Source organism: Rhodotorula toruloides (assembly GCF_000320785.1).
Source record: "Rhodotorula toruloides NP11 unplaced genomic scaffold Scaffold10, whole genome shotgun sequence".
NCBI lineage: Eukaryota > Fungi > Basidiomycota > Microbotryomycetes > Sporidiobolales > Sporidiobolaceae > Rhodotorula > Rhodotorula toruloides.
The window spans coordinates 16270-35273 of NW_015622970.1; the positions used below are offsets into that span (position 1 = coordinate 16270).

At 61.6% G+C, this 19004-nt stretch overlaps 9 protein-coding genes across 9 annotated transcripts in view; 5 read left to right on the forward strand and 4 right to left on the reverse strand.

The window, feature by feature from the left end:
- The window catches only part of RHTO_00628 (prenyl protein peptidase), a gene marked incomplete at both ends in the record, with an annotated part of 1565 nt that extends 100 nt beyond the window's left edge, over positions 1-1465 (reverse strand). Inside the window, 6 exons of the mRNA XM_016414312.1 lie at positions 1-97; positions 339-437; positions 498-560; positions 625-705; positions 767-878; positions 944-1465. The exon at positions 1-97 is cut by the window's left edge and continues 100 nt beyond it. Coding sequence (XP_016273468.1) covers positions 1-97; positions 339-437; positions 498-560; positions 625-705; positions 767-878; positions 944-1465 — 974 coding nt within the window. The remainder of the gene's footprint in view (positions 98-338; positions 438-497; positions 561-624; positions 706-766; positions 879-943) is intronic.
- A 517-nt stretch (positions 1466-1982) lies between these two features.
- RHTO_00629 (glucose repression regulatory protein TUP1) lies at positions 1983-4740 on the forward strand (the record flags this gene model as incomplete). The annotated part of the gene is made up of 10 exons (XM_016414313.1): positions 1983-2421; positions 2536-2617; positions 2682-2923; positions 2998-3316; positions 3388-3489; positions 3550-3661; positions 3760-4275; positions 4335-4467; positions 4582-4646; positions 4705-4740. The coding sequence occupies 10 exons, from the start codon at positions 1983-1985 to the stop codon at positions 4738-4740; spliced, it is 2046 nt and encodes a 681-aa protein (XP_016273469.1).
- Positions 4741-5463: 723 nt separating this feature from the next.
- On the forward strand, positions 5464-8799 carry RHTO_00630 (MFS transporter, sugar:H+ symporter; the record flags this gene model as incomplete). The annotated part of the gene is made up of 20 exons (XM_016414314.1): positions 5464-5531; positions 5625-5636; positions 5695-5705; positions 5777-5802; positions 5867-6003; positions 6070-6166; positions 6227-6241; positions 6298-6389; positions 6504-6553; positions 6623-6633; positions 6696-7032; positions 7107-7142; positions 7206-7348; positions 7416-7503; positions 7562-7607; positions 7878-7907; positions 8178-8233; positions 8338-8420; positions 8483-8545; positions 8623-8799. 20 exons carry the CDS (start codon positions 5464-5466, stop codon positions 8797-8799), a joined length of 1578 nt encoding a protein of 525 aa, XP_016273470.1.
- A 542-nt stretch (positions 8800-9341) lies between these two features.
- Positions 9342-9947, forward strand: RHTO_00631 (uncharacterized protein; the record flags this gene model as incomplete). Its single annotated transcript, XM_016414315.1, has 4 exons — positions 9342-9416; positions 9475-9615; positions 9689-9859; positions 9930-9947. The coding sequence occupies 4 exons, from the start codon at positions 9342-9344 to the stop codon at positions 9945-9947; spliced, it is 405 nt and encodes a 134-aa protein (XP_016273471.1).
- Positions 9948-11312: 1365 nt separating this feature from the next.
- RHTO_00632 (large subunit ribosomal protein L27Ae) lies at positions 11313-12349 on the reverse strand (the record flags this gene model as incomplete). Its single annotated transcript, XM_016414316.1, has 4 exons — positions 11313-11441; positions 11517-11729; positions 11932-12032; position 12349. Coding segments are annotated over 4 exons (444 nt in total).
- Positions 12350-13041: 692 nt separating this feature from the next.
- On the forward strand, positions 13042-13777 carry RHTO_00633 (DNA-directed RNA polymerase II subunit RPB11; the record flags this gene model as incomplete). Its single annotated transcript, XM_016414317.1, has 3 exons — positions 13042-13094; positions 13268-13357; positions 13528-13777. 3 exons carry the CDS (start codon positions 13042-13044, stop codon positions 13775-13777), a joined length of 393 nt encoding a protein of 130 aa, XP_016273473.1.
- A 354-nt stretch (positions 13778-14131) lies between these two features.
- RHTO_00634 (nuclear transcription factor Y, alpha) lies at positions 14132-15328 on the forward strand (the record flags this gene model as incomplete). Its single annotated transcript, XM_016414318.1, has 2 exons — positions 14132-14986; positions 15143-15328. The coding sequence occupies 2 exons, from the start codon at positions 14132-14134 to the stop codon at positions 15326-15328; spliced, it is 1041 nt and encodes a 346-aa protein (XP_016273474.1).
- Positions 15329-15552: 224 nt separating this feature from the next.
- Positions 15553-16484, reverse strand: RHTO_00635 (uncharacterized protein; the record flags this gene model as incomplete). Its single annotated transcript, XM_016414319.1, has 2 exons — positions 15553-15595; positions 15658-16484. The coding sequence occupies 2 exons, from the start codon at positions 16482-16484 to the stop codon at positions 15553-15555; spliced, it is 870 nt and encodes a 289-aa protein (XP_016273475.1).
- Positions 16485-16730: 246 nt separating this feature from the next.
- Positions 16731-18799, reverse strand: RHTO_00636 (MFS transporter; the record flags this gene model as incomplete). Its single annotated transcript, XM_016414320.1, has 8 exons — positions 16731-17075; positions 17141-17397; positions 17454-17555; positions 17621-17873; positions 17938-18237; positions 18292-18363; positions 18417-18505; positions 18562-18799. 8 exons carry the CDS (start codon positions 18797-18799, stop codon positions 16731-16733), a joined length of 1656 nt encoding a protein of 551 aa, XP_016273476.1.
- Positions 18800-19004: the final 205 nt, after the last annotated feature.

The window sequence follows — 19004 nt, forward strand, 5'->3', positions numbered from 1 at the left end:
TCGACTCCTAGTCCAGCGCGGAAGAGGGCCGGGTCGGTCCAGCTGTTGAAGTGGTAGATGAAGAGTGTGATTCCGAGGGTGTAGGAGAGGAGGATTGCTGTGTCGCCGAGCCGACCGTTTGGATTGGATTGGGGAGGGCGAGTGCGGTTTGTGAGAGAGGGAGAGGGTGTGGGGAACGGGAGTGGAAGGGGGCGGAGGAGAGGCGAAAGACGGAAAGAAGAAAAGGGCGATAGGGAGGGAGGAAGGCGTCAGCATCCACATCCACCTCGGCTCCGCTCCTCCGCCCTCCACCTCTCTCTCTCACACACACACAGCGAAAGAGACGCCGCACGACTCACCCGCCTTCTTCTCCGGCCAAACCTTGAGCGCCCACCCAACCGGCGGCACGCCCATCGCGTTACAAAACGCGTGCGCAAGGAAGGGCGGGATGATCGAGCCTATTCTCACATTCCTCGTCAGCTTTGGAGAGGGAGGGAAAGGAGGGGAAGGAGACGGACCGGTTCGGAGGAAGAGGAACGAGGCGTACCACCCGAACAAGGTGGTGTACGCGAGCTGGAATACTGCGCGAAGCCGCTTTCTCCCGTCAGTTCGAGTGGGCAGAGCGAGAGGCGGGGGAGTACGCACGAGACTGCGCTATTGCGACGAGCAGAGCGCGAGAAGTCCGCCCGTGAGCGATGTACGTCTCCCTCGCGTGGTGTACATGGGCTGCGGGCGTCGCTTCCCGTCAGAGCAACTAAAAGGGTTACTAGAGTCAGAAGGCACGCACCGAGGCCGAACCACAGGGGCGAGAGGAAGATCATCCTCGAGACGGACCAGCCTTCGAGGGACGAGATGGCGAGGATGCAGCTTCGGAAGGTCAGTTCCTCCGTGAGCGGGGCCTGTCGAGCACTCACTCCCTCATCAGTTACGCCTCCAAAAGGAAAGAAGCGAGCGCCAGACGCACGACGATATAATTTCTCGCGCCCTTCCATCCGTCAAACTTGCGCTTCCAGTCTGCCCAGGTCCTCGCCCCTCGCTGGCCGGGCAACTCGCCCTCCAAGTAGGCGACATACAAGCTGCCGAGGAAGAGGGACGCTGTGAGTCCCAAGGGGTAGAGGATGAGGCGTGCGAGGTTGGCGGGCGTCGAGGGGAGTGCGAGGCCGAGTAGAGCGATGGCACGCGGGATGGCAGAGGAGTATGTTGGAAAGAGGGTCGGCTGCGAGTGTGCGAGGAGGCAGGGTATGGCTGCGCAGGAGGAGAGCGAGGCGAGGGTGACGGCGAGCAAGCGGGCTTTGATGACGGCGGGATGGTTGCGGTCTCGTGGTGGGTTGGCGGGTGCAGCGGTGGCGATGTCCTGCGGTTGTGTGGTGTCTGGAGAGGGAGCTGGGAGGTGCCGGGTGCGGGTGGAGGGGAGGAGGTAGATGGACCCGACGTAGCTGGACGAGACTGCCGCCGAGCATGCGAGCGTCGTCCACCCCGACAGCATCCTCACGACGAACCAGCGAGCGAGAGAGAGCAGCCGTCGTCGTCGTCGTCGTCGTTCGTCGACGAACAAAGGACGAGTCTACTCAGGCACACACCTCGATCACGGTGCCTGGCGCTCGTTTAGCCTCCTCTCCCTTCGTCCCAAAGTCCACCTCGCCAGCTCGCTCTCTTCCAGGTTGTATTGCTTTGGCTATTGCGAGTGATTACGACTCGGGGCTATTCAGTCACAGCACACTCGACTACCCTCCCGAGTAAGCCCACTCACCCACTCACTCTGCGCGACCTCGCACTCCTCTCTCACCCGACTGGGACTCGGCTCGCACCCATCCACTCGAGCCGGCGCACGCTCACTCGCCCAGCCAGACTCGCCACGACTCACACTGACCAGCAGCGACACCCACAGTCCCCCGATCGCACTCGTCCCGACGCGCCCCTCCTCGTCGACGAAACACAGCGGACCACGCGACCTCCCATCCCCTCCCTCTCAGCGCGACTCTTGAGCGAACCCAGTGGACGGGATGGCCTCGCGCGGAGTGTACGAGCACCGCTCGCTCGCCGCCGCACCCCTCTCCACCAACCCTCCCGGCTCCGCATCCGGCGTGCCCCCTCCTCCTCCCTCGACCTCGACGCCCTCTGCTGCCGCACAGCAACAACAGCAGGGGATGCACCCTGCGGCGATCGCAGCAGCAGCGGCGGCAGCGGCAGCAGCTGCAGCAGCACAAGCCGGGCACCCTATGAACGGCCTCATGCACCCTCCTCCTCCCGGCGGCGGTCCACCCGCTCCTGCACCTCCAGGCGCCCCTCCTCCCGCTGGAGTAGGAGTAGGAGTCGTCGCCCCTCCTCACCCCTCGGCGCAGAGGCTGAACGACTTGTTGGAGTTTGTCAAGGCCGAGTTTGAGCAGGTCGCGGGTGAGGGGAGCGTGTTGAGGGTCCAGCGGGAGGAGTACGAGGCCATGAGTGAGTGCGCGGAGACGCTTTCTGTCAGCTCGAAGCGCCGGGACGGCGTTTTGGGCGGATCGGAGGATTCTCCTCGAACTCTCGCTAACTCGCACACTCACTTGCGCCCGGCAGTCCACACGCACGCGAGCGAGCTGAACGCGATGCGCGCAATGGTCTACGACCTCGAGCGCAAATACCACGACGACAAGCGCGTGTGCGTCCCTTCCCTTACCCCTCTTCCCCTCTCCTCCCTCGCTGATGGGTTGGAGCGCGCGCAGACTGCAGGAAGAAAACTCGAGGTTGCAGGAGGAGAACTCGCATTTGCGTCACCAGCTCGATACGTCCAGGTCGTCGATCTCGTCTCAACCTGGTGCTGGGCGGGCGGCGGGAGGAGCGAGGCCGGGAAGCAGTGGGTTCCCGGTTCTTGGAGGAGGGGGAGGAGCAGAGGTGAATGGAGCGCAGGTGGCGGGGGAGCACCCGAGTAAGAGACTGAGGACGGACGAGGAGGATCGGAGGAAGAGTGAGTCCAGCGCGTGCCGCCGACTCTTCGCTTGCGAGCACGAGCTGACTTAGAGCCTGTCGCTGCGATTTCAGGCGCCTCCTCCGCGCGACCCGCCCCTCAATCCGGCTCACGACCTCCTTCAACCGGTCCCGGCGCGCCCTCCTCAACTCACCAACCCTCTCCCCTCCCTCCCTCCGCCTCCGCAGCTGCTCCCTCCCCCGCCCCTCCCGCCGCCGCCTCCAAAGACGAAAAGCCCGCGACCTCTGCACCTCCCGCAGAAGTGACCTCGTTCGATCCGGGCACGGCGCCGAAAGAGTTGAAGAAGGAAGGACCGGATTGGGTGACGATGTTTAACCCGAATGTCAAGCGGACGCTGGATGTCGGGTTGGTGCATACGTTGGTGCATGATTCGTGAGTCGCCCTCGCGCTCTTCTTGCGGAGGATGAGGCTGATGGGGTTTTCGCACGGGGATCGGGTGACAGGGTCGTCTGCTGCGTCCGCTTCTCGCCCGATGGCAAGGTCCTCGCCACGGGCTCGAACCGCAACACCACGCTGTACGACACCAAAACCGGTGCTCGAATCGCGTTCGTTCTCCCTCCTCCTTCTCCCTCCTCCTTTTCCCCAACTAATTCCTGAGTGTGCAGGCAATTGTGCGACGAAAGCGCGAACCAGAAGGCCGACAACTATATCCGCTCCGTGTCGTTCTCCCCGGATGGGAAGTTGATGGCGACTGGGTCCGAGGACAGGATCGTGAGGGTGCGTTCACGTTCGCGTCGCTCCGACTCGCCGGGTCTCGCTTTCGCCGGGTCTCGCTCTCGCCGAGTCTCGCGCTGACACGCTTCGACCGTTGGCAGGTCTGGAACCTCGCGCACAAGCGCATCTCGCAGGTCTTCTCGGGCCACACGAGCGAGATCTACTCGCTCGCGTTCTCTCCGGACGGTCGACGCCTCGTCTCTGGCTCGGGCGACAAGACTGCGCGGATGTGGGACATCGAGACTGGCTCGTGCGCGTTCACGCTCACGATCCACGACATCACGATTGCGGAGAACGGGCCAGTCGATGCGGGAGTCACGTCGGTCGCCTTCTCCCCCGACGGCAAGTACCTCGCCGCCGGCTCGTTGGACACGGTCGTGCGCATCTGGGACGCCGAGACGGGCCAGTTGCTCGACAAACTCAAGGGACACGAAGACTCGGTCTACTCGGTCGCGTTCTCGCCCGACAGCAAGTTCCTCGTCTCGGGATCGTTGGACAAGACGCTCAAGATGTTTGATATCGCGGCGTTCAAGACGGCGATCGCGGCGGCGCCGAAGGATGCGCCGGTCGGAGAAGGGGGAAAGGCGACGTTGTTGACGACGTTGCAGGGTCACAAGGTGCGTCCCTCTCTTCCTTCCCTCACTGAACTCGTGACTGACGAGCCTCGTTCGGTCAGGACTACGTCTTGTCGGTCGACGTCTCGCCCGACAGCGCGTGGATCCTCTCTGGCTCCAAGGACCGCGGGATCCAGATGTGGTCCAGCGCGACGGCCAAGAGCCAGTGGGTGCTGCAGGGCCACAAGAACTCGGGTGCGTCGGCGGAGACTTGCATCGTGTGCTCGAGTCCTAGCTGACGAACTTGGTTTGCCCGTTCTCGCACCTTGACCCGCCCTTGCTCGCCTTTCGATCGTTGCCAACCTCCAGTCATCTCGGTCGCGATCTCGCCAGTCGGTGGACTCTTCGCCACGGCTTCGGGCGACTGGTCAAGTGTAAGTCGCGGCGTTTCGCTCCCTCGCTCGGAGAGAAAGCTGACTTTCCCTCTCGCAGCGCATCTGGTCGTACAACACGCTTCCCACTGCCTAGACGACCTACAACAACAAGCGCTGGAGGCGCAACGTACGGACAATGCACGTAGTGGTGGCGCCGCTTCATTTTTCTAGAGGTGCGGACGACGTTCATCTTTTCCCAAGGGACGTCTCGCTCACTCCCGCCTCGCACAGTTCTCGTCGTCTTTCTCGTAGGGGTACAGTGCTTCTCGCTGTTTTGTCTGTGCCGTCGTACGTTCGGCATGCAAAAAAGGCTTTACCCTGCTCGTCCTCCTCATTTCCCGCCTCCCGCTCTCTTCCTCCGTCAGCAAGCAACGCTTATGAGTCGTATCAGTCACGGCCTTTCCCATCGACTGCTTCGGCGCCAGGAAGCACGCGGAAAGCAAGTTGCCGCGCATCCGCCCTTCCTTCTCGCGCACGGAAACCGAGGTCCCTGCGCCGCGAGACTGATGATGCGGAGAGCGCGCGTGAGCAGCTCCGAAAATGGGTTGTCGTCCGAGAGAGTCCCACACGGCCCCGCGTCGGTCGGGCTCACTTTGCCTCGAGGGCATGACGCAGCTGAAGAGGTTCGGCGACGACTATGGCAGCCAGTTCGGACTTGGGTGTGTCGTGCGGAGCAGCTGAGCTGCACTCGGCGCAGAAAGCTCTTCTTGTCCTCCTCCCACTCATCCCCGTGCGAGACCCCGCTTCGCTGCTCCTCGTCCTCCTCACTTCGCCTCCGCTCTCCGCCTCGTAACTCATCAGCTCATCGTCGCCAGCGATGGGACTCGTCTTCCATGTCAACGGCGCACCCATCGGCGCGCTCGCCGTACTCGTCGCCGTCTTCTCGTCGATGGGAGGGTGAGTCGCACGTCAGAGTCGAGCGAGGACGACGAGCGAGCGAAAGAAGCTGACCCTCGGCATCGTCCTCTCGTCTCGCAGATTCCTCTTCGGGTGCGTAGGCAGTCTTCTGTCGAGCAGAAACGACGATACTGACTCTCCTTCGTCGCAGATATGACACGGGTGCGGCTGCGAGATGAGCGAGACTTTTGGCGAGGAGAGGAGGACTGACGGCGCTTTCTTCACGCAAACAGGTCAGATCTCCGACTTTCTGCAGATGGTGCGGTACTTTCCTTGCTGTTGAGCCTGCCAGCCCACAAACCTGACGAAGAATGATCGCGCAGAACGACTTCAAGCGTCGCTTCGCAAGCTGTCCCGACCTTAACGCCCTCGACACATGCGAGTTCTCCAACGTCCGCTCCGGCCTCATCGTCTCCCTCCTCTCTATCGGCACTCTCTTCGGCGCACTTTTTGGCGCAGCGTGAGTCGAGGTGGTCGTCTCGGACCTGGGAAGGCTCGCCGGACTGATTCTCCTCGTCTCGCCCAGGATTGCCGACCGTCTCGGCCGTAAGAAGGCCATTGTCGTGGACAACATCGTCCTCATCATCGGCGTCGTCGTCCAGATTTCCTCCGTTTCGGCTTGGGTGCGTTCGATTTCGCTCCTCCCGATTTCGCCGAGTTCGCTGACCCTCCCGCGTCCGCAGTACCAATTCATGATCGTGCGCCGGCTCCTAAAGGATGCCGAAGGCGCGAAGCTGACGTTCCTGCGTGACAGGGCCGCATCATCGCCGGTCTCGGAGTCGGCGCTCTCTCAGCCGTCGTCCCGCTCTACCAGTCCGAGATCGCGCCGAAGGAGATTCGCGGAACGTACGTCTGCTCTCTTGATGGCTCTGATTGTGCGGACGAGTGTTCTGCTTGCTGGAAGTCGATGGGAGGGTCTCTGCACCAGAACTTCCTCGCTGACGCTTCGCAATTCCGCAGCCTCGTCTGCACATATCAGCTCATGATCACCGCTGGTATCCTCGTCGCATGTGCGTCGATTCGAGAGTGTGCTGTTAATATGAGGAGACGCTGATGATCGTTCGCCTCCGGTTTCGCAGACTGCATCTCCGTGAGCATTAAGGCTTCCTTCCTCCCGCTTTGAGTACGCTTGCTCACTCTCGCCTTGCCCAGATCGGTACTCGTCACATCGAGCAGAACGGCGCCGAATGGCGCATCCCGAACGGCTTGACCATGTTCTTCTCCCTCTTCCTCATGATCGGCATCCTCTTCGCGCCCGAGTCTCCCCGCTGGCTCTTCGGCGAAGGCCGCTACGACGACGCCGAGCGCTCGCTCGCCCGTATCCGTGGAGTCAAGGTTGAGGACAACGACTACAGCGTTCGACAGACGTACGAGGAAATGAAGTTGGCAGTCGAGCACGAGGCGCGCATGGATAAGTTCCGCTGGATCGACTGCTTCCGCCCGCGCGACAAGATGCTGTACCGCACCGTTATGCTTGCGGTTCTCCAAGGTGCGCACTCGACGACTTTGACGGATGTCGCCTCGAGCAGTCGTGCTCATTTAACCTTCTGTCACCCTTCGCAGCCGGACAGCAGTTGACAGGCGCCAACTACTTCTTCTGTGCGTCACTCTCCGCATGCGAGCTTTGGGAGAGGCGGATCGCTCACCTCGAACCTTGCGCAGACTACGGCACAACGGTCTTCCAGTCCGTTGGCAACGTCGACCCGTTCGTCTCGCAAATCATCCTCGGCGCCGTCAATTTTGGCTGCACTTTCCTCGGTCTGTACATTATGGAGCGCTTCGGTCGTCGCTGGCCGCTCATCATCGTCCGTCTGGACTTCTCCTTCCGCTTTTCTCCTCTTACAGAGCGCTAATCAACTCTTCCACGTGCAGGGCGGTCTCTGGCAAAGTGCCTGGCTCTTCGTGTACGCCGCGGCAGGAACCGCGAAGGACCCGACAGAGAACAAGAGCATCGGCACTCGTGCGGCTTTCTCTCCCTTTTGTCCCTCCCGGCCCCAGTCTGACGAATCCCTACACAGTCCTCATCGTCTCTTCATGCCTCTTCATCCTCGGCTATGCTTCCACGTGCGTTTTGAGCTCGCTCACGCTGCCGGGAGGCTCGAAAGCTGACGAAAACTCCTCGTTTTCCGCCCTTTTTCCTCCTCAAAGGTGGGCGCCGGGTATTTGGACCCTCGTGGGTGAAACCCCGAGAAACGACGCAAGGGCGAAGACGGTGAGGAGTCTATTGCTCGTTCGGGGCGTCCTGGGGGACTCGGAATGGATTACCTTCATACCGACTCCGATCCTCGCGACCTTGCGGAGGAGACAAAATCGCTGACACACTTCCGCTCACAGGGTGCTCTCGCGACCTCGAGCAACTGGATCGTGCGTCTCGCGCTCCTCTGCCTGAACTTTGCGGGCAGCGGAACTTTCGCTGACCACCCCCTTCTCCTCCGCGCCTTGTCATCCTTCTCCCTCGTTCTCTTCCGGGCTCGCCAACGCAGTGGAACTTGTGAGTAGCGCCTTTCTGCGACAGTGCGCGAACGCACTCTCTCCAGGCCGGGATTGTCCCTCGCTTGAGGCCGTCGCGCATCGGAGCCTTCGCAACTTCACACCGCTTCGTGCAGGGCTGACGACACTTTGTCTCTCTCGCAGCCTCATCGCCTTCTTCACTCCCTTCATCACGGGCTCCATCGGCTTCTCCTACGGCTGTGCGTTCCTTCCGTTTCGCTTCCCCACCCTCTTTTCCTCTGTTTGCGCCCCATTCTTGGTTTCCACGCCGCTGACCTTGCTCTTGGCGCTCTTGACTTCACAGTCGTCTTCGCGGGCTGCAACCTTTTCAACGCCCTCTTCGCCTACTTCTTCCTCTACGAATCGGCCGGTCTCTCCCTTGAGAGCGTACGTTCAGCTTTACAAGCCACGCGCGCTCCCCTGGCTGACCTCTCCCTACCCTCGTCCAGGTCGACCGCATGTACAATGACCCGAACATCAAGCCCTGGAACAGCCACAAGTGGGTGCCGCCCGTAAGTCGACGTTCTCCTCCTCCTCCCCAGGCCCACTTCTCGTTCTCCGCTCACCGCATCCTCTCGCTCAATCACAGGGCGCGGAGTCCCGCCACGACTACATCCAGGGCCTGCAAGCGGAACGCAAGACCGGCGGCGAGAAGCCAGTCCACCGCGAGCTCGCGGACGATGGCTCGAGCCACGACGGCACGGTCGTCGGATCCGAGAACCCCGCCAAGCTCGGCAAGCACGGTCGTAAGCCGGCGGTGCACTAGGCGATGCCGTTCTGCGACGGCTCTCGTCGTAGACTGCTCGCAACCTTCCCCTCCTCCGCTGTTCATAGCATCCTCGCAGTAGTCTCCCTCCCCTAGTCTAACTTACTCGTTAGAGCGCATCATCTATATACTAGATCGTCGTTACCTTTGCGGCTTCTGCAAGAGTGAGGAACGTCGTCGAGAGGGGGAAGCACTTTGCTCAGTTCGTTTCGTCCTCTCGCTCCGTCCTCCTCAGCCTCTGCTCGCCCGCTAGCTCACCAGATTCGCTCTCGCCATGTGCTTCGATCCGGAGCACCCGTCTGCGTCGCCAGCCTCTTCGATTGCTCCCTCGCTCTCCTCGAGTCAGTATCACGATCTCGTCGAGTCCGCTTGCGACGCCCGTGACTCGCCCGCTGACGAAGCGCTGACGAGTCGCCTGCGAAGGAGATGTCCTGCTTGCGACGCCGTTGCTTCTTGCTCTCGTTCTCACCACTTCTCTCCGCCTGCCCATCCTGCTCGCTTCGAAGCTCTCCACCACGCTCAACCACTTCCAGAAGACCACCATGTCCAGCGACGCTGCTTCGACGTACTCGTTCTCCTCGACCGCACCTCTCACAGGTTCCGGCTCGTCTCCCAAGGTGCGATCTTTTTCCTTTTCTCCCTCACCTTCCTCGCTCACCCCAGTCCTTCGCGCAGAGCCCCTCCCTCCTCTCCAAGCTCCTCCGCCGCTCTCCGTCGCCGAAGGCACCCCGCCCCGCTTCGCCGCCCAAGACACCGGAGGAGACCTTCCGCGAGATCATGGCTTTGAACGCTTCGCACGGTGATCCGTCGGTCCAGGTGCGTCTCTTCCTCCTCCTCCTCCTCTTCTTCGCTAGTTGAATTGCTCAGCTGACGTTGCCTGAGTGGGCAGGCCTATCACCTCAAGACTAGCCCGAGACCCAAGGCGCCGAAAGCGCCCAAGTCCGCCTCGCCTTCGCCCACTCGCTCCTCCTCCTCCTCCTCGCCCGCGACCGCATCGAAGCGCGACGCCTTCGCCGAGATCATGGCACTGAACGCCAAGCATGGCGACCCGAGCGTCCAGGTGCGTTGCGCCTCCTCCTCCGCATATACTTCCTCGGAAGCACAGAGGCTGACTTGCGCCGCACGCGCAGGCTTATTTCGTCCGATGAGCACTCGCCTAGTGCTCTTCTAGCCTGAATAATTAATCACCGGTACACACAACGAACGGCTCAACGTCCTGGACGACCCAACTGCGTCTCGCAATCCGCCGACCCGCAACTTTCGACCGACTCGACTCGACTCGGCTGGCTCGACACGGACAGACAATGCGATGAGCGCGTTGGATGACAGGATACGTGGAGCAGAGGGCGTAGCTCCGGATACACGGAGGAAAGATGGAGGAGACAGCGGACCTCCTGTAGACTTGCTGTTTGACTGCTATACCTCATGCGTGACATCCTCTATGTGCCCGTGGCTCGCCGCATGCAATATCGCAGTATTCGGACACGCTTGAGAAACTACGAAGGCTCCGCGCCAGGATGCGAAGGTCGAAGCTGGCTTGCTCGTTTCAAGCATCCAGCTCCTCGTCTAGTCTCTGCCCCTACACCGCAAGGTGCTTCAGCTCCTCCTCGTCCTTGCACCACCGCAAGCGAGGCGCGCAACGCGATGCCACCAGCGAGACTCGCGATGTACCAAACCACGACCTCCCGGGTGCTTGCGGTGCTTTCCAACACGTCCGTGGCCGGCGGAAACGTGTCCGCGATGCTTGCGGGTCTTGGACAGGCGGGTGGGCACTGTTTAGAGCGGGAGGAACAAGGTGATTAGCGCGGAAGACGGCGAAGTCGAGGAGGTCAGGAGGTGGGCTGCTGCTGCTGGAGACGGAGCGGTCGGACGGGGTTCACGCGAATTGGCATGGGTCGTAGAGAGTGTGAAGGGGTGGTCTGGCAGTACTGGCTGGTCTGCTCGAGGCGTTGCGGCTGGGCGGAACACGAGCGAGCGAGTTGAAACGTCCTCCTCGCTCGAGCGGCTGCGAACGAGGGGCTTGACGATACGGGCGAATAGTCGAGAGGGATGTCCGAAGCCACGAGGAGACCGTCAAGTGGGGACGGGAGAGAACGCACCGGCAGCGAGATGTTCAGGGCGCCAGGTCCACCCCTTCCGTCACCGCTCCGTCAATCTGACTCCTGCGTGACGAATCGCAGTAAGACGAAACCCGTCGAAGGACGAGACTCAGTCGAGCAGGGAAGCGAACGAGCACCATAGCGACGAAGGATAAGCGGAAAGACGAAGCGTGACCTCCTGGCGCTGCAACCCGAAGACACTCCTCAAAGCGCCTCCCGCCCTGCACAGCAGCGAGAGCGACCTCCAACACCGAGGCAGGTCCAAGCCGTCCATCCCACCCTCCACACTTCCCCGTCTCATCACCGCAACCTCTTTGCCCACAGGGAGCAGAAGGCAGACCCATCTCCTCGCGTTCAAGCAGCCACACGCATCGGATCAGAAAACAACTCCCGCAGTTCCATCCGCCCCTACGTTCATGCAACGATCGAGACGACACCACCGTTGGCCTTGATCTTCTCCTCTGCGCGGCGAGAGACGTAGCGGGCCTTGACGATGACGGGGAACGAGGGGAGGCGGCCCTTGGCGAGGACCTTGCCGTAGCCCTGTTCAAGCGAGAATGAGTGTCAGCGAGGCGAGTAAGAGAGGAGAGGAGAGGATGAGAGAGACGAGAGACGCACGGCGGCGAGGGTGTCGACGACGGGGACGGTGGTCGACTCAGCGTTGAGGCCCTCACGCTGCTCCTGGGGGATCAGGGTGACGAGCTTGTCGACGTTGATGACGGGGCGCCAGAGAGCCGCCTTGTTGAGGTGGAAGTGGCGCATGCCGACCTTTCCAAAGTAGCCAGGGTGGTACTTGTCAAAGTTGGTGCGGTGGTGGTGCTGTCCACCGGCCTGTTTTGCGCAGCGAGCGAGAGCACTGGGTCAGTGACGCCGTCTCGAGAGCGATTCCCCTGCTACCACCGCCTCGCTCTCGCGCTCAACACCTCGCCCGTCGCTCGCTCCGCCTCCCGCCAGTCCACCTGATTCTCCTTGACCCTCCCGAGCCGCAAGCGAGGCGCGCGACGCGATGCCACCAGCAAGACTCGCGACGTACCAAACCACGACCTCCCGGGTGCTTGCGGTGCTTTCCAACACGTCCGTGGCCGGCGGAAACGTGTCCGCGATGCTTGCGGGTCTTGGACAGGCGGGTGGGCACTGTTTAGAACGGGAGGAACAAGGTGGGTTAGCGCGGGAGACGGCGAAGTCGAGGAGGTCCAGGAGGGGCTGCTGCTGCTGGAGACGGGGCGGTCGGGCGGGGTCCGCGCGGGTCGGCAGACGTCGTGAAAAGTATGGTGGGGCGTCTGGATGTACTGGCTGGTCTGCGCGAGGCGTTGTGGGCGAGTGCGAAGTGGTGTTCGTCTTTTTAGACGAGGGGGTGCGCGAGGCGACGTCGCGGGCTGGGCGTTGGACTGGGGCGTGTGTGTGGGCCGTGTGGTGCAGCAGCAGCCCTGTGAGTGACTGTGTAGCTCACTGGTTGGGAGCAAGCAAGGTGACCGGCGAGTCCAGCGAGCAACGAGGCGAGCGCGCGAGTCGACCCAGGCTCAGCCCGCGAGTTTGTATTCAGCTCATTACAACCGAGTTTGTATTCTTCAACCATTACAACCAACTCCCCTCTCTCTCTCACTCTCACCCTGCTAGACTCGCTGTGCTGCTCAATCCCGACACCAGCAACCTCATCTGGATTTACACCCGCGCCGCACCCCTCGCGCGCTCGTCTCGTCGACTGCTCCCCCTCGCTCGACCTCCCACCTCGATACCCTCGCACACCTCACCCGCCTCGCTGGTAGCACGCAAAGACACGCGTGCACTCGCACACCCGCCTAAGCTTTTGTTCCGGCCTTGCGCCCTTCCTCCCAGGTGCGCACCTCGTCCTCCATCTCCTCCTCCTCACCCACGACACGACTTTAGGAGGTCACGATGAAACCCACTGTATATCAATCAATCAATCTGTCAATCCCCCGACTACCCGGCCGGGCTCCTCCGGGAGCTTGTGCGCCGCGAGGGTGACGAGAAAAACATGTGCTATTAGCTGAACCCCCCTCCTCGATTCGACTCGCCTCGAGCAACTCCGAGCGTGCATGGACGTTGCGCTAACCCGTCTTTTGCATCGCACGAAGCAGAGTCAGCAGTTGAACCGGACCCGCCCGCGACGGATTGAGGCAGGATGAACGCGCCTTCGCGGTATGAGATGTTTGTTCTGAACGACGGGGAGGCAAAGTGAGCTTTTCCTCTTCGTCCGTACTCGATCTCTTGACTCCTGCAATCCAGCTGCGCCGTTTCTTTTCGATCGCGTCTCGAAGAACGACCGCTGAACTTGCTTCCCCTTCTCTTGCCCTCTCTCGCCTCGCTCTCCCCCTCGGTCTCTGCTTCTCCCGTACTCCGCCTCTCAGGGTCGAGGTAGTGGAGGACACCAAGATACCGAATGCGGCGACGCTGACAATCAACAAGGAGGATCACACACTCGCCAACATGCTGCGGTCGTGCGTTTCCATCTCTCGCTCAGCAGTGACTTGCTGAGTTGTACTGACGTCGTCCACCTCTTTCTCTCTCTCTTCTCGTCCGCACCTCATTGCCAACTCGAATCGGCCCGTACTATCCTCGAACCTCCTTTCCTTCGCGCCGAAAACACCCTCCGCCACCCGTCCAACAGCCAACTCCTCCTCTTCCCCTACGTCCAATTCGCCGGCTACAAAGTCCCACACCCTCTCGAGCCTCGCGTAGTCCTCAAAGTGCAAACCGACGGCTCGCGGACGCCCCTCGTCGCCGTGCAAGAAGCGATCAACACGCTGTTGATCTTGTTGGGGAGGGTCAGGACGCAGTTTCAGCAGGAGGCTGTCAGGGCAAGGGCGTTGGAGGGGACGGAGGACCAGTTTGCGGGTGCTGGGGAGGGGTTCTTCTGAGCGAGGAGGGGTGCGAAAGGTTTCCCCTTGTCTTTGGCTGTTTTTCCCTCGTCCGTATCCGACTCATTCAAGCGTTGTTGTAACACTCGCATTCGTCTGCATCGCGCTTCACTCGAGAGATGGGAGAGGCCAAGTTGTTCCGCCCGCGTTCGCCGACATCGCCAACTCGCTTGTCCTCACTCTCACACACGCTCACCGGCTTTCAACTACTGCTAGAGCAGGCTAGAACTGCTCGGACAGCCAGCTACTGCCACCCACCCACTTCCCACCGCTCTCCACCTCCTCCCTACTCTCATCGCCCAGACCCCCACTCCCTCACGCCCACACTGCTCATCCCACCCCTCGAGCACACAAATGGACCCTCCGAACCCCTCACACGACTCGACCTTCTTCACCCCCAACCACTCGCTCTCGCTTCCGGATCACACACCCGAAGCAGACCCGCATCGGATGGCGTTCCATCAGCATGAGTTGGGGGTGGGGACGAGTGCGAGTGCGGGCGAGAATGCGTTTGGGGAGTATGCGGCGGGCGTGAGTGGCGCGCAGGAGGAGGAGGAGGAGGAGGAGGTGGGACGGGGTTGGTTCGCTGCGAGGACTCCGCGGGCTCATCCGCTTGGGCAGGCGCAGGAGACTTCGATCTCGCATGAAGGACAGAACGGAGACTACGGAAATGGATTGCACGGCGCGCAGAACGGAGAGGGAGAGGGAGCGAACGGCGAGGAGGTAGAGGACGACGAGGAAGAAGACGGAGGAGCGTACCTCGACGACGAGGCGGATGGGGAGTACGAGCCTCAAGGGGAGTCGAATGGCGGCGGCGGTGGCGGCGGGACGAAGCGGAGCGCGAAGGGGAAGGGAAAGGCGCCTGCGAAGAGGGCGAGAAGGGCGAGTGCGAAGGGTTCGGCGGCGGCGAATGGCCATGGACGGAACGGCGGCGATCCAGGCGTGCAGGGGTACGAGTACGACGCTGCGACTGCCGGCTCATACGACGCCTCGACGTCTGCGACGCCCTATGATCCCTCCTCCTCTCACGCTTCGGCCTCCGGCTCGAACGGCGCCGGCGCAGGTGCAGGTGCGGTGCTGGAAGAAGCGGCGGCGCAGGACGAGGCCGAACCGCTGTACGTCAACGCGAAGCAGTATCATCGTATCTTGAAGCGGAGGATGGCGAGGGCTCGTTTGGAGGAGATGGGCAGGCTGAGCAGGGAGAGAAAGGTGCATTCCGGTCGTTCTCCTTTGTTTCGAGACAACAGACTGACTAGATGCTTCCCTCGCATCTCCTCCGCCTGTTCAATCTGCCATTCCTCGACCCCGCCACCCTTCGCATTCTTCTCAACTCCGCCACCCCGTCCTTCTCTCCCCGCTCCGCAGCCCTACCTCCACGAATCCCGCCACAAGCACGCCATGCGCCGGCCACGCGGTCCAGGCGGCCGCTTCCTGACGCTCGAAGAGCGCGCGATTCTCGAGGCGGGAGGGAGCGTTCCCGGAGTAGAGTGGCCGCCGAAACCTTTGCCTGGTGATGAGGCTGATGAGGCGGAGGGTGAGGATGCTGGGTAGAGTTGGAGGGATGAGCGGGAGGATGGGAGAAGGCGGGAGGAGCGCTTGGAGATTCGCAACGCATCGTTACACGACTTCTCGCGCTGGGCCAGTCCTACGAGACGCGAGGGAACGATTGCGAAATTTAGCAGGAGTGCAGTACGGAGTCGACCGTGGAAAGGGAAGGACGAAAGGCGGTACAGCGGAGAACGACTTTGCGAGGGATTGAGGGAGAGAGGAGTGGGCTACGACTCGTCTTCCGGCGGGATCTCGACGAGCAAGCGAGAGCTGAGCACTCGGCGACACAGTCAGCGGACGGACTACGACGAATCGCCCTGGAAGCAACTGACACTGGACCGTCTCCGACGGGCTGCGGGAAATTGTCCGGGTGGGTTCCAGCCGCGATGCCGTAGTTGTATAGCGAGAAGCGGGGCACGCAATCGTCGTCCACCGACGCCCAGAACTGGGTTCTTCCGTCGAGGTACTCGTCGCTGTACTTGACGTGCCGGAGGAAGTCCAAGTCGTCCCGCTTGGTCAAAACGAGTTCCTCCTCGGCCGGAATGTCGAATTTCTTCCGCAGATACCGCTCTTGGTACTTGCTGAGCGGAATCTCTGTGTCCCAGTGCTTGACGATGGCCTCGAAGACCTGGCGAACCGTCACGCCGTCCGGGTTCTCGATGAGCGGCAAGACTTCCGACACGAGCTCGACCCTGACCTTGCGCGAGGCCGGCTCGGTCGCAAAGTCGTCCAAGTCGTCAAAGTCCCACGCGTTACCGTGGTCCGGTTCGTCAAACTGCTCTTCTCCTTCTTCTCCTTCGTCCTCCTCCCCCCCGCGACCGAACCCTTGCGGCGCCTCGTCCGCCGTAATGTGCGTGAAGTAGGTCGAGTAGAACAGGGGGTGGAACTTGACTTGGGTGTTGGGAGCAAGTCTGTCGCTCGTAGGCGGTTCGTGCCAGGGCAGGACAGCGGGATCACGAGGATGGCGCTTCTCTTCCGTCGACTTGGGGTCTTCGGCAGCGAGGATGGCCGTGGTGCTGAGTGGGTGCGCAACGACGAGGCGCTGGGCGGCCACGCGGAGGGGCAGGTGCCGCACGGGAGGACAGAGGGAGGTGCGGGTCCGCAATGCGGCAGAAGCGAGGCGGGCGACACGAGTGGGAGCGAACGTCGAGCGTAACATCCTCCAATGAAGTGTTCGAGCAAAGAGGAAGGGATGCAGCGAAAAGCGGCTCGTCAAGCGAGGAGGAGGTTCGAGTGCGGGCCGAACAAAGGGCTTGAGCGTCTCACCATCCTCCTGCGCCAGCGAAGGGTTGCTGAGCGCTACGTAGAGTCAGCCTGCGCATCAAGCGAGTCCAAGCGAGTCACTCCCGTGCAACTCTCGCGACTTTAGGAAGGCCAAGCAGAACATCCTCGATTTCCCTGCCCCTCAGACGGCATACACGAGATACAACACCCACGCCGTGACGATCATCGCACCGACCACACCCAGCGCCGCAACCGTCACCGCCTTGATCGGCTTGCGCAGGCCGCTCAACCTCTCCTCCTCACTCATCTCCTCCTCCAACCTCCTCAGCTGCTTGTCATTCGATCTGAGGACACCATGGAGGTAGCGCTTGTCGAAGAGGTTGTAGGACAAACCGAGGAGGACGTCGAAGGCTTTGATGGCGATCAGGAAGGCGAAAACGGTGTTGTATTCGGTTCGCCCGGGCTTGGTACGGTCTTGGATTGCGCCAGCTGCGACGGTGACAATGACTGAGCCGCAGCTATTGAGCTGTGTGTGCGACAGGGAGAGGTCAGCTGCAAGGCTTGGGAGGAGCGGGACACGGCGAGACGCACGCTCTTGTACACCCCAAACGCGGTCCCCAACCTCGCCTGATCCGGCACCAGCAACGGAATCGACGCAATCCACGGCAAGACATTCGTCGCGAGCGCAAGCGAGCCGAGGATCGACGGGACGAGCGGCTGGACGGTGGTGTAGGCGAGGAGGGCGAAGACGAGGACGTAGAGTGAGGCGGTCCAGGTCACCCAGTGCATGCGGCGGCCGAAACGGTCAAAGATCATGCCGAGGCAGGGGGTGAGGACGATGGGAATGACTGTGTGGCGGAAGTGTGAGTTTGCGAAGGCGTGCAATGCAGACGACGGGGCTCACTCTGGCCAATGGCGGAAGTGTATCCTGCTGCAGCCTTCGACTTGTTCCGAGTAGTCGAGATCGCGTCGGCCAAGTTGGACGTATAGGCGTTGACCGCTCCGGCTGTCGAAGCTTCTGGTCAGCCGCCTTCTCCCGCTCAAAAGAAGAGAGGGAAGCCCGCGACGTACCCTGGAGGAGCTGCGAGACGTCCATGATCCAGAAACACGCGGGCAGCGCCATGAGCGACATGACGAAATACTTCCTCTCCTCCTTCCACCGTCTGCCGAACGAAGCCGGCGCCTGTCCAGGTGCGAGTTGTTTAGCGGCGAAGACGGCGGCTTGGCGGCCTGTTGGTACGCGTGCGCAGGCGGGGAAGGTGCGTTCGTAGAGAGCGAGAGAGACGGTGAGGAGGAAGGTGAAGGCGCAGAGGATGGCGGAGACCTGTCCGTCCCATCCGCTCGCCTCGTCAGCGCAGTCGGGTGAAATGTAGCCAGACTGAGCGCACCCAAAATGTCCAGGCGTAGGAGCCGGTGCCCTCCATGATGGGCACAGCGCTCAACTTGCCCGCCAAGTTATACACCCTCCCAATCCCGATATCAAGCCCATACACAAACCCCATGATGCCCCCGCCGAGGCAATAGAACGAGTACAATTTGCTCTGAGAGGTCTCGATGGTTGAGGAACCGAGACCGGTGATGATGTTTGCGACGAGGAAGAGAGGGTAGGAGCGGGTGCTTGCGGCGACGCCGGCGAGGATCGTGCCGAGGAGGATGACGATTGAGGAGTAGAGTGCGCCGGCGATGGGCTGCAAGAGCACGTCAGGGAAAATCCGTCGAAAGAGCAAAAGAAGGAGGCGCACTCCGAAGTAGTCGATGGCTATACCGCTCAAGATGGGCAAGACCGTGTTGATGAGCGAGTCGGCCGTGTCGAGCTGTTGCTCACAAGCGTCAGCACGAGCTTGGCAAGACGCACGATGCGACGCACGTTGGCATACTGGGCGTTGTCGACCCCGAGCTCCCTCTTCAGAGTTGACTTGAGCGGACTAATCGACGAGCTTGCAAAGTTTGACCCGACTGTACTCCTCAACTCTATCAGCTCACGCACTCTCACGAACTGAAGGCGGACTCACGGGTGAGGAACAAGACGAGCAACAAAGTTGGTCCTTTGATCCGCCATGGATGGCCCGTCACAGCTGGGTTGTATTCGCCCGGTGCGAGAGACGTTTCAGGCGAGTCGTCGAGCTTCTTCTCGTCTTTGTCGAAGAGCTCAGAGGAAGATGGAGTCGGGGCAGGAGATGGGGTCGTCGGAGGAAGCGAGGGAAGAGTCGAGGTGAGCTCCTTGGCTGGTTGAGCGGATGGAGGCGACATGGCGAGTCTCGTAAGCGCAGAGAAGCAGTCCGATCTAGCCTAAACCGAGCCTTGTCTAGCGGGTTAAGCGCAACATCCGCGAGAGGAGGACGAGGAGGAAGCGAGAGATGCGGCGCCATCAGATAGCGGGCTCGTTCGGCGATGGAGTCCGTGCTGCGCCGAACCTCTTGGCAGCGATCGAACAAGCTGGGCACCGAGGAGGAAA